The sequence below is a fragment of the Cavia porcellus genome, unplaced genomic scaffold (genome assembly GCF_034190915.1).
Source record: "Cavia porcellus strain 051 isolate PalLab524CR breed Dunkin Hartley unplaced genomic scaffold, mCavPor4.1 scaffold_3, whole genome shotgun sequence".
Lineage (NCBI taxonomy): Eukaryota > Metazoa > Chordata > Mammalia > Rodentia > Caviidae > Cavia > Cavia porcellus.
In genome coordinates this window covers 39,813,016-39,840,321 of record NW_026947486.1, presented here as the reverse complement: position 1 = coordinate 39,840,321, position 27,306 = coordinate 39,813,016, and the positions used below count along the sequence as shown (strand labels likewise).

Sequence of the window (27,306 nt, the reverse complement as noted above, 5' to 3'; positions counted from 1 at the left end):
GATGAACAATATAAGAAACAAACAGAATCCATGAAGCAGATTCGAAGAGATAAAAAGGAAATAAAAAATTCCATCAAAAGTTCTCAAAACTGCCCCAATGAAAGTGAAGATAGAATTTCAGAACTCAAAGAAAAGATAGCAGCTACTGAACAGGAAATGAAAGATCTTTTTAAAAAACAAAGAATCAGGAAATAACAACTCAACAGCTGCAAAATGATGGAAAGAAAAACAAAATAAGAGTGATAGGGATAAATGAAAAAGAAGGGGACAATACAAATGATGTTAAAAGGCTATTTACAGAAGTAATAGATGACAATTTCCCAAACATGAGAATGGAAACTGATATACGAATTAGTGAAGCATATATAACACCAAATAGCCATAAATAAAATAAAACTACATCCAGATGTATAGTAATCACCATCCCATCAATCCAACATAAGAGAATATTAAAAGCTGTTAGAAAAGACAGATCATCTATACAGGATCACAGCAGAGTTTTCAACACAAACAATGAAGTCAAGAAGAGTATGGAGTGAAGTATTTCAAATCCTAATGGAAAAGGACTTCCAATCCAGACTGATGTACCCTGCAAAACTGTCCATCAAAATGCATGGAGAAATAAGATACTTCCATGAAAAAGAACAGCTGAAAACGTCATGATCACAAAGCCAACACTGCAAAGAACACTGATAGACATTCTAGACACGCATAGGAAAAATCCACGAAGCAAGGCAGACAATAAACAGAATACAAAGGTAAAGATGCAAGAGCACAAAGAAAACATGTCAACATTCAACCAGTATATAACAGTTATAACCATTAATGTAAATGGTCTCTATTAACCATTCAAAGAAACAAACTTGCAGACTGGATCAAGAAACAACATCCAACCATATGCTTTCTGCAAGAAACCCATTTAACCCAAAAGGAAACTCATAGATTGAAAGTCAAAGGATGGAAAACAATATTTCATGCAATAGGAACTCCCCAAAAAAGAGCGGGCAGCTATTCTGTTTGCAATGTAAACTGCAAACCAAGCAGAAGAAATAAAGAAGCTCACTATACACTAGTTAAGGGAACATTTCAAGAGGAAGAGTTAACAGTCTTAAATATATGTGCAACAAATTCCAGAGCACCCAGCTATACAAAGCAAGTATTAACATAAATGAAAAATCAAATAACCAATAACTCATTTATAACAGGAGACCTTAACACACCATTGACACCAAGGGACAGAGCAACCAGACAGAAAACCAGAAAAGAACTAAAAGAATAGATTCAGACCTGTGAACAAATTCACTTGATAGATGTATACAGTGTTCTATACAACAATACCAGAATATAAATTCTTCTCAGCAGTACATGGAACATTCTGTAAAATATACCTTATACTAGCCCACAGAACATACTTAAGTAAATGCAAAAGAGTAGAAATTATCCCATGCATGTTATCAGATCATAGGGTCATAAAACTAGAAATTAATGGTAAAATAAACTGCAAAAAACACACAAACACATGGAAATTGAATAATACACTCCTGAGGAATCAGTGAATCACAGACAAAATTAAAGAAGAAATTAAACAGTACCTACAAGCAAACGAAAATACAAAGACACCTTACAGGAATATGTGGGATGCAATGAAAGCTGTCCTCAGAGGAAAATGTATTGCACAGAGTTCCAACACTACAAAAACAAATAAAGAACCTGTTACTACACCTCAACATCTAGAAAAAGAAGAGCAAGTCAAGCCCAAAGCCAAAGAAGGGAGGAAATTATAAAAATCAGAGCAGAAACTAATGCAATAGAGACTAAGAAAACAATGCAAGGAATCACTCAATCAAGGAGCTGGTTCTTCGAAAGAATAAATAAAATTGATAAGACTCTAGCCAACCTCATCATAAAAAGGAAAGAAAAAGCTCAAATTCATGCAATAATGAATGAAAAACACGAAATAACTAAAGACTCTGTGGAAATACAGAAGATCATCAGCACCTTTTTCAAAAACTCTACTCTCACAGGTTTGATAACTCAGAAGAAATGGACAAGTTCCTAGAAATATATGAAGTACCAAAGCTGGATCAAGATGATGTAAAACTGCTGAATAAACCAATTTCTATTAAATAAAGCTGAAAATGTAATTAAGTCCTTACCTACAAAGAAGAACCCAGGCCCAGATGGATTCACTGCAGAATTCTGTGAGAAATAAAAAGATTTAATGCCCACATCCCTCAAACACTTTAATGAAATCAAAAGGGAAACAATTCTTCCTAAGTCTTTCTAGGTAGTAAATATTACAATAGACCCAAGAGCTGAGAAAGACACAGCTAAAACAGAGAACTACAGGGTAATCTCCCTAATGAACACAGATGCAAAAATTCTCAGTAACATACTGAAAAACCGGATGCAGGAAATCGTCAAGAAGATTATACAGCAAGATGAAGTGGGATTCATCCCAGGCATGCAGGGATGCTTCAGCATACATACATAAATAAATGTAATCCGCGATATCAATAAAGCCAAAAGTAAGAATCAAATAATCATTTCTGTAGATGCGTAAAAAGCTTTTGATAAGGTCCAGCACTCATTCATGTTAAGAGCCTTGCAGAAAATTGGAATAGGTTGTCTTTACCTTAATATGATAAAGGCCATCTATGATGAACCAACAGCCAGCATCATATTAAATGGCCAAAAACTGAAAGCCTTTACCTTAAAATCAGGCACAAGGCAAGGATATCCTGTATCACTGCTCCTATTCATCATAGTACTGTAAATACTAGCCAGACCAATTAGATAAGAGAGAGAAATAAAAGGAGTAAAGATAGGAAAAGAGGAAGTTAAATTTTTTATTATTTGCAGATGACATGATTCTCTACATACAAGACCCCCACACCTCCATTGAAAGACTCCTAGATATAATAAATAAATTCAGCAATGTACCTGGATACAAAATCAATACTCAAAAATCAATAGCATTCCTATACACTACCAACAAAATCGCTGAGAGAGAAATAAGAGAAGCCACGTACCTTGACAGTAACATCCAAAAAAATGAAATTCAAAGGAATTAATTGCATGAAATAATGAAAAGATCTATTCAGGGAACATTGATATACCCTGAGAAAAGAAATCACAGAGGATCTCAGAAAACGGAAAGACATCTCTTATTCATGGATAGAAAGAATATTGTGAAAGTGGCCATTCTCCCAAAAATGTTATACAGATTCAGTGCAATCCCAATGAAAGTACCATCAGCACATGTCATAGATATAGAGAAATCACTCCTAAAATTAATCTGGAACCAGAAAATACCTAGAATATCAAGGACAATTCTAAGCAGCAAAGGCAGTGTAGGAGGCATCACAATCCCTGACTTGAAGTTATACTACAAATATACAGTAATAAAATCAGCATGGTACTGGAGTAAAAACCGATCTCAATATCAATAGAATAGATTAGAATATACAACCACAACTACCAACACACTCAACGACCTTATCTTTGATAAAGGGGCCAAATATGTTCATGGGAAAAACCACAGTCTCTTTAATAAATGGTGCTGGAAAAACTGGCTCTCCATATGCCAAAAGCTAAAACTAGACCCATGCCTATCATCATGTACTTAACTAAAATCTAAATGGATTAAAGATCTGAATATTAAACCAGAAACACTAAATCTGTTAAAAAAGCAAATTAGATAAAAATCTTGAAGACAGGTGGAGGTAGAGAATTCATGGACACAAATCGAACCACATGGGAAACACTTCCCAGAATCCATAACTGGGATCACATCTTATTAAACAGTTTCTGCATGTCAAAAGAAATCTCCAGCATAGTGAAAAGAAAATCCACAAACTGGGGAAAAATCTTAGTGAACTGTGACTCAGATAAAGGACTTTCCTCTAAAACATATAAAGAATTTTTTAAAAATCAGACATCTAAAACTTAAAGACCCAATTCAAAAATGGGAGTTGGAGATGAATACACAGTTTTTAGATGAAGAAATACAAATGACAAATAAATACATGTAAAAACCTTGATCATCACTAGTCATTAGAGAAATGCAAATAAAAACAAAACTGAGATTCATTCTTCCTCCAGGAAGAATGACCAGGATCAAGAAAACTACCAACAACACATGCTAGAGAAGCTGTGGGGCAAAAGAAACTCTCTTGTATTGGTGGGAGTGTAGACTGGTACCACCACTGTTGAGGTGAGACTGGAGATTCCTCAAAAAGCTGGGATTGGAACTCCATTTTCACCCAGATATTCCACTTCTAGACATATTCCCAGAAGAACTGAAAACATTGCACCACAGTGACATATGTGCACCCATGTTTATACCAGCACAATTTTTTTTATTTAAAGAGAAAAAATACAAAACAAAATAAAACATTGAAAGGGTACAAGGAATACAGAATTTCAAAAAAATAAACAGTAAGAAACCACTAGTTAATAAATTACATATTGTCATCTTAGAAATAGTTGATCAAGTTACAAAATTAAGCATACAAAGTGGACATTCAAACAGTGAAACTGCAAACAGTTGTGTTCAATGATCCAACAAATACTTAGTAATATTTTCATCTATCTTACACAATTAAGCACATTTGCAGTTGTGCCCTTTAGAGCACTTTCTTTTCCTCTCTTTTTTACAGTAACATTTAAACATTTTGGGTTTTATTACTCCCACAGTTCTTATTACTTGCTTTGGAATAGAATAAAACCAAATGTGACAAAACAAAGCAGAGTCAGTCAAAATGAAGGATGAACATAGTACATGTTGTAAAAACAAAATACCAAGTAATCAACAATGGTTACCATAATGCCTCTTGCTACCATAAAAAGAATTGCCTATATCATCAGCTATAATAAAATTGAACGTAACAGTACAGAACAAAACCAAAAAGACCTAAACATTGGAGACATTACTAAACTTCAAAAGAAGATAATAGTCAAAACAGAGTGGGCATCATAGTGAAACTTATTGCCTTCAAAGTAGTTGCCTATACCCTCAAAATTGATAATATCAAACAGAACAGAAAAGAGTAAAATCACTCAAAACAAGATGGTGTGAGCAATACAGGGCTTCAAATCAAATTAATAGGAAATCAAAAAAGTTACTATAATATATCCTGCTAATTTTTAAAAAAATTTTCCCTTAATCAAAAAATGATAATAATAAAATATTTTTAAAAAGAGGGGACTGAGATAAAAGAGGACATAAGAGCATAATAATACAGGTCAGCACAGAACAATTTAAGCAACATAGTGTTTCACCACAAGATAACCCAACTTAATAGTAGTTACCGTAGTGTCTCTTTCCTTGAAATATTTGAGTATAACTTTGTATACAATATCATCAAACATATCAAGACAGTGTGAAACCATTCAGGAAGATGAAAGTATTACAAGGTATTTAAAACCAGCTAACAGAAAATGAACAATAGTTTCTATATTACCTTTGCCTATAAAATTTTTGATACTATCATATATAATAAAATACAAAAAGATACCACATAATAAAAGCAATGGAGACAGAAGAACAACAATTTGATGGAAACTCAAAACAAGATGATACTAAATCAGCACTAGCTATTATGGTGTCTTGTATTCTTCAAAATAACTGTTCATATCATCACAGACAATAATATCTAACAGCCCAGAATAAAACCATTTCAATTAGTGAGTGAAAACTTTATAAGGCTTCAAAATCATATAAAGGGGGAATCATGATTACCACATACTTTTATGCATTTGTATCATTTCTTACAGTGGGGAGACTATTTGATATTCATACATGTGCATTTGATTTATTTCACAAATGAGTATGGTCTCAGGCTGCACCCATTTATTTATAAATAACTCAACATAATCCTACTTTATAGCTGTGTAGTACTCCATTGTATAAAAATTCCCCAACTTTTTTATCCATTCCTCAGTTGATGGACACTTAGGTTGTGTCCAAGATCTGACTATTACAAATTGTGCTGCTATAATAATGGTTGCACATATATCACTGTGGAATGGTGTTTTCAGTTCTTCTGGGAATATGCCTAGAAGTGAAATAGCTGGAACAAATAGAACTTCCAATCCCAGGTTTTCGAAAAATGTTCAGACTGACCTCCACAATGGTTGCACCAGTCTACACTCCTACCAATACTACAGGAGAGTTACTTTTTTCTCACAGCCTCTCCAGCATTTGTCATTGGTGGTTTTCTTGATCCAGGCCATTCTTTCAGGAATGAGATTGAATATTAGTGTTGTTTTAATTCACATTTCTCTAATGAGTAATGATGATGAACATTTTTTCATGTATTTATTTGCTATTTGTATTTCTTCATCTGAGAAGTGTGTATTCATCTCAGATGCCCATTTTTGGGTTGTATCTTTGAATTTGGGGGTCTGATTTTTTAAAATTTTTTATATGTTCTAGACAAAAGTCCTTTGTCTGAGGGACAGTTCACTAAGATGTTTTCCGAGTTTGTGGATTTTCTTTTCAGTGTGTTGGAGATTTCTTTTGACATGCAGAAACTTTTTAATAAGAAGTGATCCCAGTTCTTGATTCTGGGAAGTATTTCCCATGCAGTTTGAGTCCTGTTCATGAATTCTCTACTTACCCCTATGTCTTCAAGGTTTTTACCCAATTTGTCTTCCAATAGATTTAGTGTTTCTGTTTTAATATTAAGATCTTTGATCCATTTAGATTTTAATTTAGTACATGGTGATAGGCATGGGTCTAGTTTTAGTTTTCGGCATGTGGAGAGCCAGTTTTTCCAACACCATTTATTATATAGACTGTCCTTCTTCCGTGAACATATTTGGCCCCTTTATCAAAGATAAGGTGATTGAGTGTGTTTGTAGTTGGGGTTGTATCATCTAATCTATTCCATTGATCTCTGGCTCTGTTTTGATTCTGGTACCATGTTGATTTTACTACAGTTGCTTTGTAGTATAACTTCCAGTCAGGGATTGTGAGGCTTCTAGACTTGCCTTTGCTGCTTAGAAATGTCTTTGATATTCTAGGTCTCTTCTCCTACCATTTGAATTTTAGGAGTGATTTCTTGACACCTATGAGGTATGTTGATGGTATTTTTATTGGGATTGCATTGAATCTGCATAACAGTTTTGGGAGAATGGCCATTTTCACAATATTTATTCTTCCTATCCATGAGCAAGGGATGTCTTTCCATTTTCTGAGATCATCTTCAATTTCTTTTTTCAGTGTATTATAATTTTCCCTGTATAGGTCTTTTACTTCTTTTGTGAGAGGAATTCCTAAATATTTCTTTTTTTTTTTTTTTTTTGGTTGCTAGTGTGAAGGGTGTGGCTCCTCTTTTTTCTTTGTCAGTGAATTTGTTGTTTGTGTATAGGAATGCTATTGATTTTTGAGTATTGATTTTGTATCTGGCTATATTACTGAATTTATTTATTATATCTAAGAGTCTTTCAGTGGAGTTTTGGGGATCTGGGTAGTGTATCATGTCATCTGCAAACAATGATAATTTAACTTCTTCTTTTCCTATCTTTGCCTCTTTTATTTCTCTCTCTTGTCTAAATGGTCTGGCTAGTATTTCCAGTACTATATGAAATAGGAGCAGTGATAAGTGTCATCCTTGTCTTGTATCTAATTTTAATGTAAAGGCCTTCAGTTTTTGGACATTTAGCATGATACTGGCAGTTGGTTTGTCATAGATGGCCTTTATTATATTGAGGTAAAGACCATCTATTCCAATTTTTTGTAAAGTTCTTATCATGAATGAATGTTGAACATTATCAAAGACTTTTTCTGCATCTATAGGGATGATCACATGATTCTTACTTTGGGCTTTGTTGTTATCGTGGATTACATTTATTGATTTACGTATGCTGAACCATCCCTGCATGCCTGTGATGAATCCCACTTGGTCATGGTGTACAATCTTCTTGATGATTTACAGAATCCTGTGTGCCAATATTTTATTGGGGATTTTTGCATCTGTGTTCATTAGGGAAATTGGTATGTAATTTTCTTTTTTAGTTGGGTCTTTCTCAGGTTTTGGCACTAGAGTAATATTTGCTTTCAGAAATGACTTAGGAAAGATTGCTTCCATTTCAATTTCATTGAGGAGTTTGTGGAGTGTCGGCATTAAGTCTTTTTTGTATTTCTTGTAGAATTCTGCAGTGAATCCGTCTGGGCCTGGGCTCTTCTTTGTAGGTAAGGACTTAATTACATTTTCAATTTCATTAATACAGATTGGGTTATTCTGCAATTTTACATCTTCTTGACCTATCTTTGGTACTTCATGTTTCTAGGAATCTGTCTAATTCTTCTGTATTTTCAAACCTATGAGAGTAGAGGTTTTTGAAACAGATGTTGATGATCTTCTGTATTTCTATAGAATCTGTAGTGATTTCAACTTTTTCATTTCTTCTTGCATGAATTTGAGCTTTTCCTTCTCTTTTTTAATAAGGTTGGCTAGGGGCTCATGAATTTATTCTTTCAAAGAACCAACTCTTTGGTTCATTGATTCTTTGGATTGTTTTCTTAGTCTCTATTGCATTGATTTCTGCACTGATTTTTATAACTTCCTCTCTTTTTTGACTTTGGGGTTGACTTACTCTTCTTTTTCTAGCTGTTTGAGGTGTAGCATCAAGTTATGTATTTGTATTCGTTCTGTTTTGCTGATGTGGGAACTCAGTGCAACAAATTTTCCTCTGAGGACGGCTTTCATTGCATCCCACAGATTCTGGTAAGTTGTATTTGTTTGTTTGCTTGCTTGTAGGTATTGTTTAATTGCTTCTTTAATTTCCCCTGTGACCCATTCATTGCTCAAGAGTGTGTTATTCAATTTCCATGTGTTGTAGGGATTTTTACTGATTCTTTAATCATTAATTTCTAATTTCATAGTGCTATTGTCTGATAATATTCAAGGGATAATTTCAACTCTTTTGCTTTTATTTAAATATATTCTGTAAGCTAATATATGGTCTATTTTAGAGAATGCCCCATGTTCTGCTGAGAAGAATGTGTATTCTGACGTTGTTGAATGGAATACTCTGAATATGTCTCTCAAGTCCATTTGTTCACAGTTGTGAATCAGTTTTGTTATTCTTTGCTGATTTTCTGTCTGGTTGATCTGTCCCTTGGTGTCAATGGTGTGTTAGGGTCTCCTGTTATAATTGTGTTACTGTGAATTTGGTTTTTCATTTCTGTTAATACTTGTTTTATATAACTGGGTGCTCTGGAATTTGGTGCATATATATTTAATATAGTTATCTCTTCCTCTTGAAGTTTTCCCCTAACCAGTATTTAGTGACCTTCTTTATCTCTTCTGATTATTATTGGTTTAAATTTCACATTGTCTGCAAACAGAGTAGCTACTCCTGCTTTTTTTTTTTGTTCCTGTTGCATGAAGAGTGTTGTTTTTCATACTTTGACTTTCAGTTTGTGAGTATCCTTTTGGTTTAGATGGGTTTCTTGTAGACATCGTATGGTTAGATTTTGTTTCTTGATCCATTCTGCCAGTCTGTTTTTTTAAATTTGTGCATTGAGACCCTTTACATTAATGGTTATAAGTGGTATATGTTGCTTTATTATTGACATGCTATCTTTCTGCTGTTGCAGCTTCATCTTTCTGTTTAATTGTCTGATTTGTTTAGGGGTTTTTTCCTAAGTGTATGTAAACTGTCTTTCAATATTCTTTGCAGGGTTGGCTTGGTGATCATGAAGTTCTTCAGCTGTTCTTTGTCATGGAAGTATCTTATTTCTCCATTGATTTTGAAGAACAGTTTTGCAGGGTGCATCAGTCTATGTTGGAAATCATTTCACTTTAGGATCTGGAATACTTCACTGCATGCTCTTCTTTATTGTTTGTGCTGAGAAGTGTGCAGTGATTCTGATAGGTTTTCCTTTATAAGTGATTTGTGTTTTCTCTCTGCCAGCTTTTCATATTCTATTTTTATGTTGGATTTCTGGGATGGTGAGTATTATATATCTGCATGTAGTTTTATTTTGATTATAACTATTTGGAGTTCTACATGCTTTACTGATCCTGATGTCAGTTTCCAATCTCATGTTTGGGAAATTTTCAACTGTTACTTCTGTAACTATCCTCTTGACATCCTTTATTTTGTCCCCTTCTTTTTCGCTAATCCCTATCAATCTTATTTTGTTTTTCTTTGTGTCATCTTCCAGTTGTTGAATTGTTATTTTCTGATTCCACGTTATTTTTAAAAGATCTTTCCTGTTCACTAGCTGCAATGTTTTCTTAAAGGTCTGAAATTCTATCTTCACTTTCATTGACTTGATTTTTACAGCTTTCAATGGAATTTTTGATTTCCTGTATATCTCTGTGCATCTGCTTTATGATTCTGTTTGTTTCTTATATTGCTCATCCAAAGATTCTATCTTTTTGTTTAGTGCCTCCAATTTTTTACTGTGTCTTCTTTAGATGTGTTCAGCATCTCCTTCATTTCTTTTATCATTTCTTCTTTTACCTGGGAGAATGTTTCTAGTTTGAATTCCTTTAAAGCTGCCCCAAGTTGCTTCTTTATTTATGTTGCTATTATGTCCGATATTTCAGGTGTATGCCATATATTTTCTTCTATGTACATCGCTCCTAAGGTTTCTTTGAATGGGCTTGAGGTTTGAGATTGTAATTTGGTCTTTCATTTTATTATTTTCCTATATTTCTGTGTTTCAAGTGTATCAAATGTTATTCCCAGGCTTTCTCAGGGTCTGTTGGAAATCCTTTTCGATTGCACTCAGCTCCTGGAACTCTGGCCACCCAGCTCCCTGGATTGAGAGAAGGTCTCTGGGGGTGGAGCATGCCAGCCCAAACCCAGCCCAGGCAACTGATCCCGCCTTCTCACTCAGAACTCCAGAGACCTCTAAGCACAGCCAGGAGCAGGGAAGCTTCCCTAGGCCCACCCAGGACCTGCCATGCTGGGCTAGTCCAGTGCAGCAGTAAGTCACAAACTTCCCTCTCCGAGCTGAGTGGGGTGGAGGGGGAGTCCCAAATTAGCTGGACTCAGGGGAAAGTGCACAGGGCACTTATGCCAGGCCCCCCAGCCTTTGGAATCAATGGCGTCCACTGGCTTGCCTGCTCAGAACTCCAGAGTCTGCCAAGCACTGCTGTGTGTGGAAAGGTTGCTGTAGGCCCACACAGGATGTGCTACTCTGGTCTGGCACACCCGGAAACCACAAGGATCCCTCTCTGAGCTGAGCGGGCGGGGGGGGGGGTGTCCCAAATTAGCTGGACTCAGGAGAAAGTGCATGGGGCACTTATGCCAGGCTGCCCAGGCTCTGGAACCGATGGCACCCGCCCACTTGCCTGCTCAGAACTCCAGAGTCGCCAAGCACTTCCAAATGTGGAGAGGTTGAGCAGCACAGTTTGTAATAGCCAGATCTTTGAAACAACTTAAGTGTCCATCAACTGAGGAATGGATAAAAAAGATGTGGTATTTTTGCACAATGGAGTACTACTCAGCTATAAAGAATGAACACATTGAGATATTTATAAATAATTGGACACAATTGAGACCATACTCACACACAAAATAAATCATACTCACGTGTAAAAATACCATATAGTCTCCCTAGTGTAAGAAATTGTAAGAGTACATAAGATTTTATTGTAATCATGATTCCCCATTACACTGCCTTGAAGCCTTATAATATTTTCATTCATTAGTTGTAATGGTTTTATTCTGGTTTGTTTGATTTTATTATGTGATATTGTGTGATAGTATAAACAGCTATTTTGAAGAAAAGAAGACATTATGCAGCCATTTCTAATTTAATATCATCTTGCTTTGAAGTTATACCATGCTTTTGTTCTTCTGTTTCCATTGGTTCTATCATGTTGTATCTTATTAGATTTTAATATGTGTGGTAGTATAAATAATTTTTATGAAAAATGAAATAATATAGTAGCCATTATTTGTTTTCAGTTATTTGGTTCTGAAGGCCTGTAATACTTTCATTCTGTTGAATGGTTTTACACTATTTTGTTATGTTTGACAGTATTGTATGTGAAGGTATGCTCAACTATTTCCAAGACAGAGACATTATGGTAGCTACTGTTAATACTGGGTTGTCTTGTTGTGAAGTACTGTGTTGCTTACATTGTTCTATTATGATCTGCCTTGTTTTGTCCCCTTTGTCTTAATCTCTTCAAAATTTAAAAATTTTTTTAAAAGCAAAAAAAAAAAGATAAAAATTGGGAATTTTCCTATTTAATAGCAAACAGAAATTGGGAGTCTGAATGTAAGGAGATTGAAAAATGCATCTTTTAAATCAAATTAAAGACATTTCGAACTTGGGAAAGAATTGCACAATGTGTGGATCTTTCACCAAACAGTGGATTGAAATGATAGCCTCATTAATGAGGTGATGTACTACTCTGTATCCTCCTGAGGGTTTTCCCACAGAAAGAATGCAAGTGTTGAAAAGGAACTGACAAGTCTTCAAAACACCATATTTGAGAAACTTGTCCATGAGCAGCTAGTTCATATCTACCGGAGATTTTTTATTTGATTAGATGCTGCTTTGTGTCAGGAAATCAGCTGTAGAGCTTTTTGTCTTACAATTAACATAGTTGAATTTGTCTTACCAGGTTTTCCATTATACTATGAAGCAGCAGAATCTGCTTGCTGGCTAATTGTTTTGGGAGTGATCCCTACTAGAAAAGCCTGTTTTAGGCTTAGCTAGAATTTGAGAATTACCCAGAATTTTGTTAGTACATTTCTTCCTAGCAAGTGTGTGGGACACTGTGGAATAGAAACTTTTTTTAAAGCTTTGGCCTTGAAAATAACACAACAAAAGAGGAATAAAGAATTTATGAATGGAAATATACTTACCCCCAACTACAGAAACAGACTTAGAGATGTTTTCCAGAGAAGGAAATGAAACAGAATGAGTTTCCTCTGTGTTGATAGGCAATTGAATTGGCTTGCCCATGATGCTTAAGACTGTCCTCTTCAGAGGAGTTGGTTATGTCCATGGATGTGAACATTGCAGTTTTCTTTGGGTCTTTTCTGTCCTCAGAGCAATAAATAATGGTTCTGGTTGGTCTAGCTCCTCTCTGAGGGCAGGAACAGTTAGAGCCCCAGTGCCACAGGTCAGGTGCATTAGCTGTTTCATGTATGGGGCAAGGTGCACATAGGAGCTTGGTTCAATCTTGTGCCCAATGTCCAATCCTTCTGAACTTCAATCAAACTCCCCAGTTGTCTCTGAGTTCTTCTGTAGGTTACCTGAGTGGATTTATAGCATTACCAATTGCAAAAACTATACTCTTAAACTTTTACTTTTGTCTCTCTTCTGGGTCCCAATTGTTGAACCTATTTACTAGAAAACACTGTATTTAGAAATTGCACCGTAGGCATCTGTGGAACCACCTGAAGTTTTTTTGTGTGTCATGCCACATATCTGGGAATGATTGACAGATGAAATAATCTCCATTAGTATTATTCTTTCTGTGGAAATTGGATATATCTTAAGTTACACTGGGTACACAGCTTTAAGTCCCATGGGTCAAAGCATGCAGGGAAAAATTTAGCTGTCTTCTGTAACTAAAGAAACAAAAGTTAAACTTGTTGTGGTGCTTCTTATTACTCTCACAACTTATCTTGTCCATAAAAGAAATCTCATTTTCTCTTTAAAGCACATGTCTAATAGTGTAAAGGCTGGCTGAGAAACATGATGAGATGACTGAGGACTTGGTCCCTATGGGGCATTAGGTTCTAATGGAATTACTGAGTCAACTGGGAGGGATGGACCCCATTATTTAGCCTGAAGGGTATATGAGATAAGTTGAGGAGACCTCTTAGTCATCAAACAGGTCATAGAGACCCACATGTCTCTGAGACATGGATATGATCAGGATGTGACCATTTGAACATCCTACTCCTCCTTGAGGATATATTTTTATATATATATTTATATATATTTATATTTATATATATTTATATATATTTATATATATAGATAGATATATTTATATATATATAAAATTTTATTTAAAAGGAAAAAGAGAAAAACACAAAACAAAACAAAGCGGTGTAAGGGTACAAGTAATACAGAACTACAGGGGGCTGGGGATTTAGCTCAGCGGCATAAGCGCCTGCCTTGAAGGCAGGCAGTCGTGAGTTCGATGCCCGGTACCGATAAAAAGGAAAAAGACAAAAAAAAAAAAAAAAAAAAAGAACTACAAAAAAAAAAAACAGTAAGAAATCACCAGTTAATAGATTACATATTATCATCTTAGAAATAGTTGCTCAAATCACAGTATCAAAGAATACAAAGTGGACATTCAAACAATGAGACTGCAAACAGTTGTGTTCAATGATCCAACCAAAAACATTAATATGGTCAGCTATTTAACACCCCTAAACACACTTGCTGTTCTATCCTTTAGAGCTCTTTTTTTCCTTCTCTTTTTTACAACAAAATTTACACATTTTGGGTTTTATTACTCCTTAGTTCTTATTACTTTTTTGGGGGGGAGAGAATACAGTCAAATATGGCAAAACAAAGCTGTCAGTCAAAACCAAGGATAGACATAGCACATGATGTAAAACAGAGTACAAGGTTATCAACAATGGTTATCAACGATGTCTCTTGTTTTCTTAAAAAGAATAGACACAATAACTTTCATTAAGTTTTAGATACTGTTCATTTGTTCTACTCAGGCCATCAGGCATACACTTTTAAATTACCTGCACTTAAACAAGGAAGAAATTGAGCCTGGAAGCAATTACCCCAGGTGAGTTTTAAAACATAGAGGAAGCTGACTAGGCTAAAGTTGCATGGGGATCAGATGTTTGTGGGTGGTTTTGGCCCACTCATGTCTAGCATGCCACCTAAGGGGCCCCAGGTATTGTGCATTCCCTTGCCTAGTCTGTGCCACTCTTTGGGGCTTTATGCCTGTGTCACCCACTGCTCCCCCCCCCAAACAATCAGAAGGGGTGCTGCCCATCATCTGAGAACAGACCTTTGGTGCCAAAAGGAAACAGGACCTTCTGGTCAGTGCCCTGGCCCAGCAAAACCTCAGGCATTTTTTAGAGTGAACAAATTTTTCTCTTCCTTGTGAGAAGATCCATTGTGCCAATACAAATTATTTAAAAAGAAAAGCGCTTCCTTCATCTTATATTTCAAAAACTCAAATATTCTTCAAAAATCAGAAGTTTAGATTATAAGGCCAGTTATTTAAAAGGGGAAAATGGAGATGCTGGCAGTTGACATAGCCCATGTGTAGCCACATGCATAAGACAGGATGGTGGTTGGTCACATGGAAAGGCAACATGGCAGTCTCTCAGATTATAACACAAACTGAGAAAGAAAAACTGTTTATAAACATGGGTAAGCCAGAGACGAGGCTAATTCCAAAAAGGGTGCCAAACAAACACACAGACAACAAGACATATCATAAGAATAAAAAAAGAAAACAAAGAAAAAAGAAAAAAAAGAAGTCTATGATGGCTGGAAGAAATTTTAAAAAAGCTATACATTCCTTTACCTCATCTCTCACATCCAGAAAAGAAGCAAATAGTTCTCTACATACCATGAAAAGTGTCCCCTGTACTCCCAGCCTAGAGCAGGATGTGAGGAAAAGGAGAAAAAAACTTCATGCAGAAAAACAAAAGTGTGCCCATCGGGCCTTACCAGATTTTCTCCCGTCTGACTATGCCAAATAATGCTGTCAGGATTTGGAGTGCTAGAGTCTCTTTATGGAGTTGGTTTCCAGATTCTTATCTCTAACAATGAGCTGAAAAAGACAAACAATAACAGTGACAACATTTATCTGAAAAAATAAAAGTGAAGGCTAAGAGAGAAATTGACTCTGCAGGGGAAATGGGCAGAATAAAAGGAAAAATTAAAAAACAAAATAAAACAAAAGTGCACCCCATGAATCACAGGACAAGCTACCATGAAGAAAGACATGGTAACAAACTATTAATAGCATCTGTATCCTATTATTCCATCTACACCTTGTGAGCCATGAGAACTTCTAAATGAGGTCCTTAAAGAAGGTGCTGTGTAAATTGTACAAGTCCACATTGTCACTCTTCCCATCCAGTGTAAGCTATGCCCTTTCTATCTCATTACCAAAGGTTACTCTGTGAACTTAAAATGATCAATTGAAACTCAAGCTCATTAACCCTGTCCTTAAACATATGAGCTTTAAAAAATGCTGAATTTAGAGAAAAAAACTGGTTACTTTGCATTTTAGTTCCCTCAGAAATCAGGAACTTCATAGAGGATACATTTCCATTTAGCAGAAAGTGAGATGCATTCTAAACTGCCTGACACTGTTCATTTTTGTCCAAAGTCCTAGTTTATTGTCTATTTTTATTTTAAATTTTTATCAATATAGCTGATCATCCAACTATCTCAGGTCCTTCCAAGAGCTAGCTGCCTTACTCATAAGCTAATTGAAAGAATATGACAGCCTCTGTCCTAAGCTGACCAGAGGCCACTCAAAACCTCTTCCTCTCTCTATGCTTTTACCTCTATTAAAGATGTATAATTATGGATTAATAAGGCCTGATAAGAACTACTACCCATGATTATTCTTCCCTGTTCTTGACAAGGAACCATACTCACTGTACTTCTGCAGCACAACATGCTCCACCAGCCAGTATACTTCAGGGTCTGTTAGTTGCCCAGGAAACAGTTATAGTTATACTTCATTTTACTTCTGCTTCCTTGAAACAGCTGATCACTATTATACATAGCTAGTCATTATGATGCTAGTCAATCCCCTACTGAAAAGTCATTCTGCTCTGTACTTCCTGCTTGCTTATCCCATATAAGCCCTAGACTACCAAAGATCAGAGCCTGATATTTTGGGAATGATTCCACTCAGTGACTGCTGATGTAAAATAAATCTGCCTCCTAATCTTGGGTATTGTTTTGGTGTTCCTGCTTGCCATAGCGTCTGGTGCCTCAGCCAAAAGACCAACTATGCTGATCTCTTTGGTCATGTCATGAGCCTTATGGACAGAGCAAGGATCTCTTAAGGTCCTGATGGGAAGGCATACTCTCAAGATTCCTTGAGTCCCCTTTAAAGTTTTGAGGAAGAATCTTGGTTTTGCACTGAATGGCTCACATTGTACCCAAAAGGGAGGAGCATGCAGCCTGCCTGCTTGCCTCCCTGGTGGTAAGACTCCTAGGGGCCTCAGTTAGTCTGTCTGTCAGTCCTGCTCAACTTGAGCAGAAGAGCCTGATCAACTTTTGTTAGTCAAGACTATCCTCCAGAGAAGGAGTTTGGAGTGTTTTAAATTCTGAATGTCTACTGAGTGAGCACGTGTTTGTAGCTGAAAGCAACAGACTTTTCTGTCTGTTCTCCACAGTGAGGAGGTGGATTTTTCTCCAAACTACAGAGCTCAATTGGGTCTTAATCTGTGGTTTCATGGATGTATCTAATAAGGAAAAAATGGAGAACCTACCAATACTTCTCCAAATTCCAGGTGGTCCCAACATTGCTGAGAGGTATGTGGCCAGGCAGGCATCTGAATGGTCTCTATGATGGGCACTTACACTTTGTCTATTGCATCATCATTCAAAGGTACACAGCACACATATAGGGATCCAGAAATGGGAATTAATTAGTGTAGTGTTAAAACAAAACCAAACTGAAATTCTCTGCATCTGAAGAAAAAAGAGATCTATTCTTCCTGAGAATGCCACCTTGGCAGATAAATCACCCTTGTCAGCTGTCACAGAGCTGCCAATTCTTATAGCTTCACTTCCTGCCTCTGACTCATCTACCACTAGGGAACTGAACTGGTTCCAGCTAGCCAGCACCTGCACTCAGCCACAGAGGCCCTCCCTCCAGAGCCTTCTGCTTTCTGTCCTGGTCAGATGGCATCATTTAATACCCACCCAAGATGACTGTCAGAAATTCCTTCTGACTCTGTTCAATACAGAAACATTACATTTTGACTGAGGAAAAGTTGGACTGTCAGACATGATGCATGGGTTGCCATGGCCTTTCACAAAGGTTGCCCCACTAGAATCACATAATCCAACAAAGAGAATCAAAGCTACCTAGTCAAATGACCTTCAAAGACATCAAAGGGGTAAAAAGCTCATCAATCACTGTTACTAGAAATCTGATAAAAGGCATTCCTTTGACCTTGAAGCCCCTGAAAATTTTTATCCTTCATTGTACAAAAGCACCTGATGTCCATAAGAAAATGCAGTTTGATAGATGACCATACATTCTAAAGACCAATATATGATTATAAGGGATATAGAAATGAAAAATAAGCTCCTCTTCAAATTAAAAGATAAGAACTCTCAAAAGCTTCCACATCCATAATGGTGGACAATCTGCGACTTTACTGTAGCTGATGGAACAAAACATTTTGCCTTCAAATGTACCATTACCAGGGAAACTGGAACTCTTGCCTCTTGCTCCTCTGCCAGGCAAGAACTTTCAGCTTGGGAGGCACCAAGCCAGAATGCCACATACCACTTCTTGGAAGTGACCTCTTCTAGCCCTGCTTCAGCCCGAGATAGATAATCACAATCCCAAAATTCTGAAAACTCTTTTTTCAGAAGTATGATCTACTGACTCACCTTTAGGCCTGGACATCAACTATTTCAACTTACCTTGTATTGTTGCCTTCATAGTAGCTACTCAAATTACAAGCTATACATATGATATCTTCTGCAAACAATATTAAGACAAATCTTTCTTTTCAATGAACTAAGAGAAACTAGCTATATAAATATTTTGTGGATATATATTGTTTTTTTTCCCTTTCTTCCTTTCCCATTTCTCCCACCATAGTTTGTCTTTTCTTTTGAACAATTTCTTCTCAATTCACAATATCTACTGTAAAGTTTGAATCTTATAACCTTGTTCAGTTTCTCATACCATTGAGGTAATATAATTTTTACACATGAGTGTGATTTATTTTACTCATGAGTATGATCTCAAGTTGCATTCATTTACTTATAAAAGTCTCTAGTTTCCCTTCTTTATGACTGAGTAGTACTCCATTGTATATTTTTTTGGGCCACATTTTTTTATTCATTCCTTGGTTTATGGGCATTTGAGTTGTTTCCAAGACTTAGTTATAAAGTTTTAGGAGTGTTTTTTCTAGATGTGTGAGGTATGGTAATGGTATTTTGATTAGGATTGCCTTGAATCTGTACAACAGCTTGGGGACTATAGCCATTTTCACTATATTGTTTCTTCCTATCCAAGATCAAGGGATATGTTTCCAATTTCTGATAGCTCCTTCAATCTCCTTCTTTAGGCTATTGTCATTTAAAATGTATAGATCTTTTGCATCATTTATTAGATTGAATCTTAAGTATTTCATTTTATTAGATGCCTTTGTGAAGGGTGTGGTGTCCCTCATTTCTCTTTCTGTGAGTTTATTGCTTGTATACAGGAAAGCTATTCTTTAGTGTTGACTTTGTATACTGCTACACTAGTGAATTTTGATATTAAATCTTTAAGTTTTTGGTGGAGTTTTTGAGGTCTTTTATATAGGGATCATGCCATCTGAAAATAATAATTTAAATTCTTTCTTTCCTACCTTTATCCCTTTTATCTTTTCTTTTGTCTGATTTCTCTGGCTAATATTTTGAAAAACATATTTAATGTTGATGAATGATATCCTTTTCTTGATCCTGATTTTAGACTGAAAGTTTTCATTTTTTCATCATGTAATATGATGTTAGCTGTTAGTATGTCATAGATGGCTTTTATCAGATTGAGGTAAAGGCCATCTGTTCCATTTTTCTGTAGGTTTTTAAAATTCATGAATGAGTGTTGTACTTTGACAAATGCTTTTTCTGCATCTATTAAGATTATCATGTGACATTTTTATTTGGTTCTGTTAATAATGGTGTATTTCATTCATTGATTTACATATGTGAACCATCCTTGAATCCCTGGAATGAATCCTTCTTGATCATGAGGTATAATCTTCTTGATGATTTATTGCATTGTGTTTGCCAGTGTCTTACTAAGGATTTTGCATCTGTGTTCATTATGGAGATTGACCTGTTGTTCACTTTTTTGGTTGGGTCCTTCTCTGGATTTGGTTTGAGGTTAATGGTTGCTTCCAGGATTGACTTTGGGCATATTGCTTCCCTTTCAATTTCATTGAAGAGTTGCATCATGTGGCATTAGATCTTCTGTAAATTTCTTACAGTATTCAGTGAATCCATCAGGACCTTGACTCTCTTAGTTGGAATGATTTTAACCGTATTGTATTTTTATATCATTGGTTAATATCAGGTTATGTAAAATTTTTGTATCTTCTAGATTTGGTTTTGGCTTCTGATTGCATCTAGGAATCTGTCCATTTCTTCTATGTTTTCCATCTTATTATGTTTTCTCATAGTAATAATGATGAAATTCTGGATTTCTGTGGGATCCATTGTGATTTCTCCTTTTCTATTTATAATTGTCTCCATTGCATTATTTTCTGCTCTTATCTTTATAATTTCCTCCCTCATAAGAGTTTGGGTTTGATTTGTTGTTTTTCTAGAAGTTTGAATTTCAACACTAGTTTATTTATGCACATTCTGTTTTCCTGATGTGTGAGTTCATCGCCATAAATTTAGATTCTGGGACTGCTTTCATCATGCCCCATAAGTTTCACTATGTTCCACTGGCACTGTCATTTAATTATATATGCTGCTGGATTTAATTTTTTTTTAATTTTATTTAAGGATAAAAAGAAAAAAAAACAGAAAAAGGGTACAAGCTATACAGAATTTCAGAAAAAATAAACAGTAGGAAATGACTAGTTAATAGATTACATACCGTCATCTTAGAAATAGTTGTTCAAGTTACAAAATTAAAGCACATAAAGTGGACATTCAAACAGTGAGACTGCAAACAGTTCTGTTCAATGATACAAGAAAAACTCTGTAATATAGTTATCTATCTTGTACGCTTAAATATACATGCAGTTATATCCTTTAGAGCACTTTCTTTTCCTCTCTTTTGTACAATGACAATTACACATTTTGGATTTTATTACTCCCACAGTTCTTATTACTTTTTTTGAAGAGAGTAAAACCAAATGTGACATAACAAAACAAAATCAGTCAAATCAAAAGGATGGACATAATACATAATTTAAAAACAAAATACAAGGTGATCAACAATGGTTAGCATAATGCCTCTTGCTATCTTAAGAATTGCCTATATCATCACTTATAATAAAATCGAACAAAGCAGTAAAGAACAAAACCAATAAAACCAAAACATTGGAGACATTACAGGACTTCAAAAGAAGATAATAGTCAATCAGAATGGGTGTCATAATAAATCTTATTGTCTTCACAGTTGTTGCCTGTACTCTCGAACTTGGTACTGTCAAGCAAAAGAGAATAGAGGAAAATCAGTCAAAACAAGATGATGAGAGCAATACAGGGTTTCAAATCAAGTTAATGGGAAATCAAAGTGGGTTACTATAATATATCCTTCTAATTTTATTTATTTTTCCCTTAATTGAAAAGATAAAAATAAAAAAGTAAATAAGAAAAGGAGATTGAGATAAAAGAGGGCATAACAACAAAACAGCACAGGTCAAAACATAACCATTTCAGCAAAATGGTGTTTCAACACAAGATATCCCGACATAAAAGTAGTTACCATAGTGTCTCTTTCCTTGAAATCTTTGAGTATAACTTCGTATACTGTAGCATCAAACATATCAAGACAATGTAAAACCATGCAAGAGAATGACAGTATTACAGGGTATTTAGAATCATCTAACAGAAAATGAACAATAGTTTCTGTATAATCTCCTTGTCTACAAAAGTTTTGTTTATAATATCACATATAATAAAATGCAATAAGATACAACATGCTAAGACTGATGGAGACAGAAGAACAAAAGCTTGATGGGACTTCAAAACAAGATGATATTAAATTAGCACTAGCTATTATGATGCTTGTTTTCTCCAAAATAGCTGTTCCTACCACCCAAACTTCTCTGCCTTATTTCTGTTGAGCTTTTTTTCTGTCATTAGTTGTCAGTTTGTCTTCTTCATTTTGTTTTCTGCTCCATTAATTGTGGCCTCTCTGCCAGTGTTTCTGGAATCTTGGTATTTTTCTTTTTTTAGAATGCCCTGCAGTATTCTCTGTAGAGTTGAATTGGTGGTTGCAAATTTCCCCAGTTCCTCTTTATCCTGGAAGCACCTTGTTTTTCCATCAATTTCTAGGGACAGTTGTGCAGGATATATCAATCTTGGCTGGAGGTTATTATCTTTCAAAGCTTGAATTATTTCCCCCACACTCTTGGTGATTTGATGGTTTGTGCCGAGAAGTCTGCTGTAATTCTAATGGGTGTACCCTTGTAAGTGATCTGTTTCTTGTCCCTGATGGCTTTTAATAGTCTTTTCTTATACTGGATTTCTGGAAATTTGATTATTATTATATGCCTGGGTGTAGCTCTGCTTGGGTTGTAGGTGCCTGGGGTCCTGTATGCCTCATACATCTGAATATCTTTACCTTTTGATAAATTAGGGAAATTCTCCTGGATTATTTCTGTGAATAGCCTTTGTAGTTCATTTTTTTGTGTCCCTACTTCTTCTTTTACTTCCTAATTCTTATGTTATAGATCCTCTTGTCATCTTCTAGCCTTTGTATTATTGCTGGTTTTTTCCTTGTTATTTTTCAGAAGTTTTTCATTTCATGCTCCCACATTACAAATCTGTCCTCCAGTTCAGATAATCTATCCTTAGTTTCTTTCAAGCTGCTATGCCAGCTTTCAATAGAGTTTTTAGTTTTCTGGTTATCTCTTTGAACCTGCTTCACGTATTCTATGTTTTTCCTATTTTCTCTATCAAACAATTTTCCCCTTTTTTTCTGTTATTCCATTCCACCATCTGTTTTTTCTTGGGCAGTCCTTAGCATTTCTCTAACTATTGGATTTCATTTTTAATTTCTTTGTGACCCATCGATTTTTTCAGAAAAGTGTTTGCTGTGACCCATGTAGCTCCTGAGGTTCTTGGGGTTAAAGACTGTGAGGAGGATGAGAAAATGGAAAAAGACAAAAATAACTGGGGTCAGGCAGAGTCTTTATCCTTCTGATGGGAGTAAAGGTACTGGCCCCTCATTGCAAGGGTGTTTATTTAAATGCTTTAGCAATTTAATGTCATATGACACCCTGTTTTCCTAGCAACATTCAGATTGTCTTGGGACTAGGTATTCTTTGGGCTGAAGCAGCTTCTTCTTGTGGCTTGTCCCATACATACACTCTGTTCTTGGGATGGTTATGCTCCAGCCTTGCACATGTGGTCACTTTTCAGCCTCAATAGCTCCCAACAAGTGTTGTGTAATTTCCATGTGTTGATACTGTTTTTGTAATTTCCTTTGTCATTGATTTCCAGTTTCATTGTACTACAGTCAGGTAGTATGCATGAAATGATTTCATCTTACCTACATTTATTTAAATGTGTCTTGTCAGCTAATATATGCTCGTTTTAGAGAACATCTCATGTGCCATTGAAAAGAACATGTATTCTGATGTTTTAGAGTGCAGCACTCTGTAGACATTTATCAATTCCGTTTGTTCACAGGCTTGATTTAATTATAACATTTCTTTTTAAATTTTTTTTCTAGTGTATCTATCTACTTGTGAGAGTGGCCTATTAAGGTCCCCCATTACAGTTATGCTAGTGCTTCTTTGGTTTTTCATGCTTGTTAATATTTTTTACATAGTTGAGTGAACTGTTTTTGGTGAATAAATATTTATGATTGTTATCTCTTCTTGGAGTTTTCCCTTAACAAGTATAGAGTGACCTTCTTTGTCCCTTTTGATCACTTTTGGCTGAAAGTTATATGTGATTATTAGAGTTTATGTCTATACCTAGAACTTACCTTTGCAATATATTAAGACTGGGAATTATCTATTTTATTTAGGGCTCATTCCTTTGGTACTAAACTATGGTGATGGTTATGACCCCTTAAAATTTCAGTGCAGTTTTACACGTGGGAAAAATTGATTATAGCCTACATAACATCCTGTTTAAAGTAGTCCAGCGGGCAGTAAAAGTAGACTCAAGTACAACCTGGCTACTGACAAACTGTGGTAACCATTAGCCTGATATCTATAATTGTAAGAAGAAAGTCTACAAAAATATCACATAATCTCACTTATACCAGGAACTTGTATGTAATGATTTTCCACTTAGTAGAGTAATTGTACTGAGTTATAGAGTGGAGACATTCAGGAGCATAGGAAGTAGGATGGACAGATAAGAGACGTTTAATATAGTAGGAGCAACACTGGAAGGATGATCATCCAGGTTTTGGGTAAATGTAGGACACAGGAGGAAGGATTGGGAGAGAGAGTCCAGGAGTTTTGAAGGACCAGAATGAGGAGTGACATCATTTGTTCTCATGAATGTATCACGAAGTCAAGGAAGATAGTTGATGTAATACTGGAAGAAAATGAGTAGAATAAACAAAAATAAAGTTTGGAGATCGCCAGTTGGCTCATATTGCTAATATTGAATGGGATATTTCCATGCCTCTAGTTTCATCTGTCCATTATGTGCACCTTAATCGTGGTCCTACTGTGTCACTGGCTTTCCTTCAGATTTCCAGGCTCTAAGTCCACCAGTGCAGGGAGGCAGGGCAGATCTCAGACTTCTTTCACTGGCAGTTCCATCTCAGATCAGTGTCTTCAATGACATCCTGATGTCAGGACAGAACCTTGCTTAAGTTTGTAGTGGTTTCAGTCTATAATAAGCTGGTTCCAAGGCAGGGTGGCATAGCAGAAGGTCAATTGTGCTGTGTAACATATCAAAAGCAAGAATAACAAAAGGGGGATTTTTTCTTTATTCTTATTTTTCTTTGCCTATTCTCATTTTTTGTGTTATTGTTACCTATTAGCTTTCTTTTATACTTTAGTTGAATTTTGCTCATTTTTCTCTCCACCTTTTTCTGATCTTTCTTCTCTTTTTCAAATTCTACTTCGTCATTTTCATTTCTCATCCCCTACACTTCATTAATTGACTAAAACCATTGTTGAATTTTTTTCTATTGCTAATTGTACTATAGTTACTTGGTAGATATTTACTACATGTGAATGTTTTGTTTACATTTGTGTCTGTATTATTATTGCGGGTCTCTTCTCTATTGTTAAAGTTGGTATACTTGTAGCTCATATTGTTTCTTATGGTATGCAAATATCCAGATTGTATTTGACTTTGTTATTATTGCTGATATTTTTGCATTGTTAATAGTGGTATAGCTCTTGCTTTTAATTTTTTTATTATTTTCCAATACAGTATCTGATTTGTCTTTGTGTTATCAACTATAATATAATTCATTCCTCCCATCTGATTGATGTTGGAGGCCAAGACCCCAGAGCAAGTTTAGACACTAATTAGATACTCAAATACTACACTGAGTAGATTGAAGAGAGTGTAAACATCAAAACATAACCAAATCTAAGGATACATTAAAAGGATACAATATCAAACTAAATACATCTCCAAAGTGGTATCATAGTTTTTCTACCCTAATTGATCTTCAACCTACAACACAAAACAACTAAAATACTAGAAAGTAAGGCTACAAGATAATTCTGATTACCACTACCTCTCCCAAAATTCATCTTAAAGACAATGAAGTGAAGCAAAGAACTAAAAAAAAATCATCAAATGTTTAAAGAGATCAAATAAACATCAGTAAAATCAGTCAATTTTAACACATTTAAAAGGATTGAATTAAACACATAAAAGATTTTGCTAATAAAATGTTCAGTGAGCACAGAGAAGAAAATGCAACAAGCAGATTGAGTTTAACAACACAATAGAATACATGATATCCATTTTGTTAAAGACTTAGAAATCAGGTGGGAGCCTATGAAGGTGGCTGAGCCAGGGCTTTACATTGGTAAAGCTCAGAGTTTCCAGGGCTCAGTGGGCAAATGGGCCCTATTTCTGTGAGAGATGGGGTGAGGGGCAGCCTGAGGGGCACAGGAGGAAATCATTTTCAACTATTGTTCATTTCATTTGTTCACCAAAGCCTCTGAGCCCTGAAGAGTAGAAATTCTCTCTAAAAGAGAAAGATGCAAACTAACACACATTTATTCCTCCAGGTGGAAGAAAATTTTAACTTTTCAGGTGAGAAATTTAATGCTTTTGCAACTTCCTTGCCATCAAGAAACACTACAAACAAGAAATACAAAAAATTTTGTAAAATAATGGAGAAGAAAAATTGATTTGAAATTAAGGATTTGATCCCAGAATATCAGAAAAAGTATGGAGTCTCAGTATTCATATGTAGAGAAGAAAAATCCTCTGAATTTTCAAGAGGAAAAAAAGTCAGGAGAAAAATTGATTGCAATTTCATCTGCACATCAAAGAACTGAGATAAAGATTTAGAAAATTTTTATTTACCTCTGCCTGGAGTTGAGAGAGTGCCTTTACTCTTGAAGGACATGATCCTTCACACTTTGAGGCTGCAAAAGGAGATGGTTAGTAAAGAAAAGATTTTGTGAGTTTGAGACCCTCGCTCAGACCTGGAGAGAGAACTTTGTGGCTTCCCAGTGCACTGGACCAGTGTGGTAGGTCCTGGGCATGCCTGCAGCAGCCTCTCTACTCCTGGAAGTACTTGGTGCACTCTGGAATTCCTAGGAGGCAAGCAAACACTATGGGTTCCAGAGGCTGGGTGGCCTGGTGTGGGTGCCCTGAATACTTTCCCCTGAGTCCAAATAGTTTGGGACCCTCGCTAAGCCCTGGCGAGGGAACTTTGTGGCTTTCCAGTGCATTGGACCAGCACAGCGGGTCCTGGGCTGGCCTAGGGCGGCCTCCCCACTCCCATCTGTGCTTGGGGGACTCTGGAGTTCTGGGTGAACGGGTGCCATTAATTTCGAGGGCTGGGCATGGGTCGGCCTGGCCCACCCCAGTGATCCTCTCTCAATCCAGGGAGCTGGGTGGCCAGAATCCCAGGAGCTGAGGACATAGAAGAGGATCACCAACAGACCCTGCAAAAGCTTGGAATAACACTTGAAACACAGAAATATAGGAAAATGACAAAACGAAAGACAATTTACAATCTCAAACCTCCAGCCCATCCAAAGAAACCTTAGGAGCCATATACGTAGTAGAAAATATATGCCATACACCTGAAATATCGGACATAATAGCAACTGAAATAAAGAAGCAACTCCAGGAAGATTTAAAGAAATTGAAACTAGAAATAATCTCCCAGGTAAAAGAAGAAATGATAAGAGAAATGAAGGAGATGCTGAACATATCTAAAGAAGACACAGTTACAAAATCGGATGAACTAAACCAAAACACAGAATCCCTGGATGAGCAAT

At 35.9% G+C, this 27,306-nt stretch overlaps 1 protein-coding gene across 1 annotated transcript in view; it reads left to right on the top strand.

Moving 5' to 3' along the window:
• The window catches only part of Efcab13 (EF-hand calcium binding domain 13), a 64,432-nt gene that overhangs the window by 26,202 nt on the left and 10,924 nt on the right, over positions 1–27,306 (top strand). Inside the window, 1 exon segment of the mRNA XM_013153672.1 lies at positions 26,105–26,253. Coding sequence (XP_013009126.1) covers positions 26,105–26,253 — 149 coding nt within the window.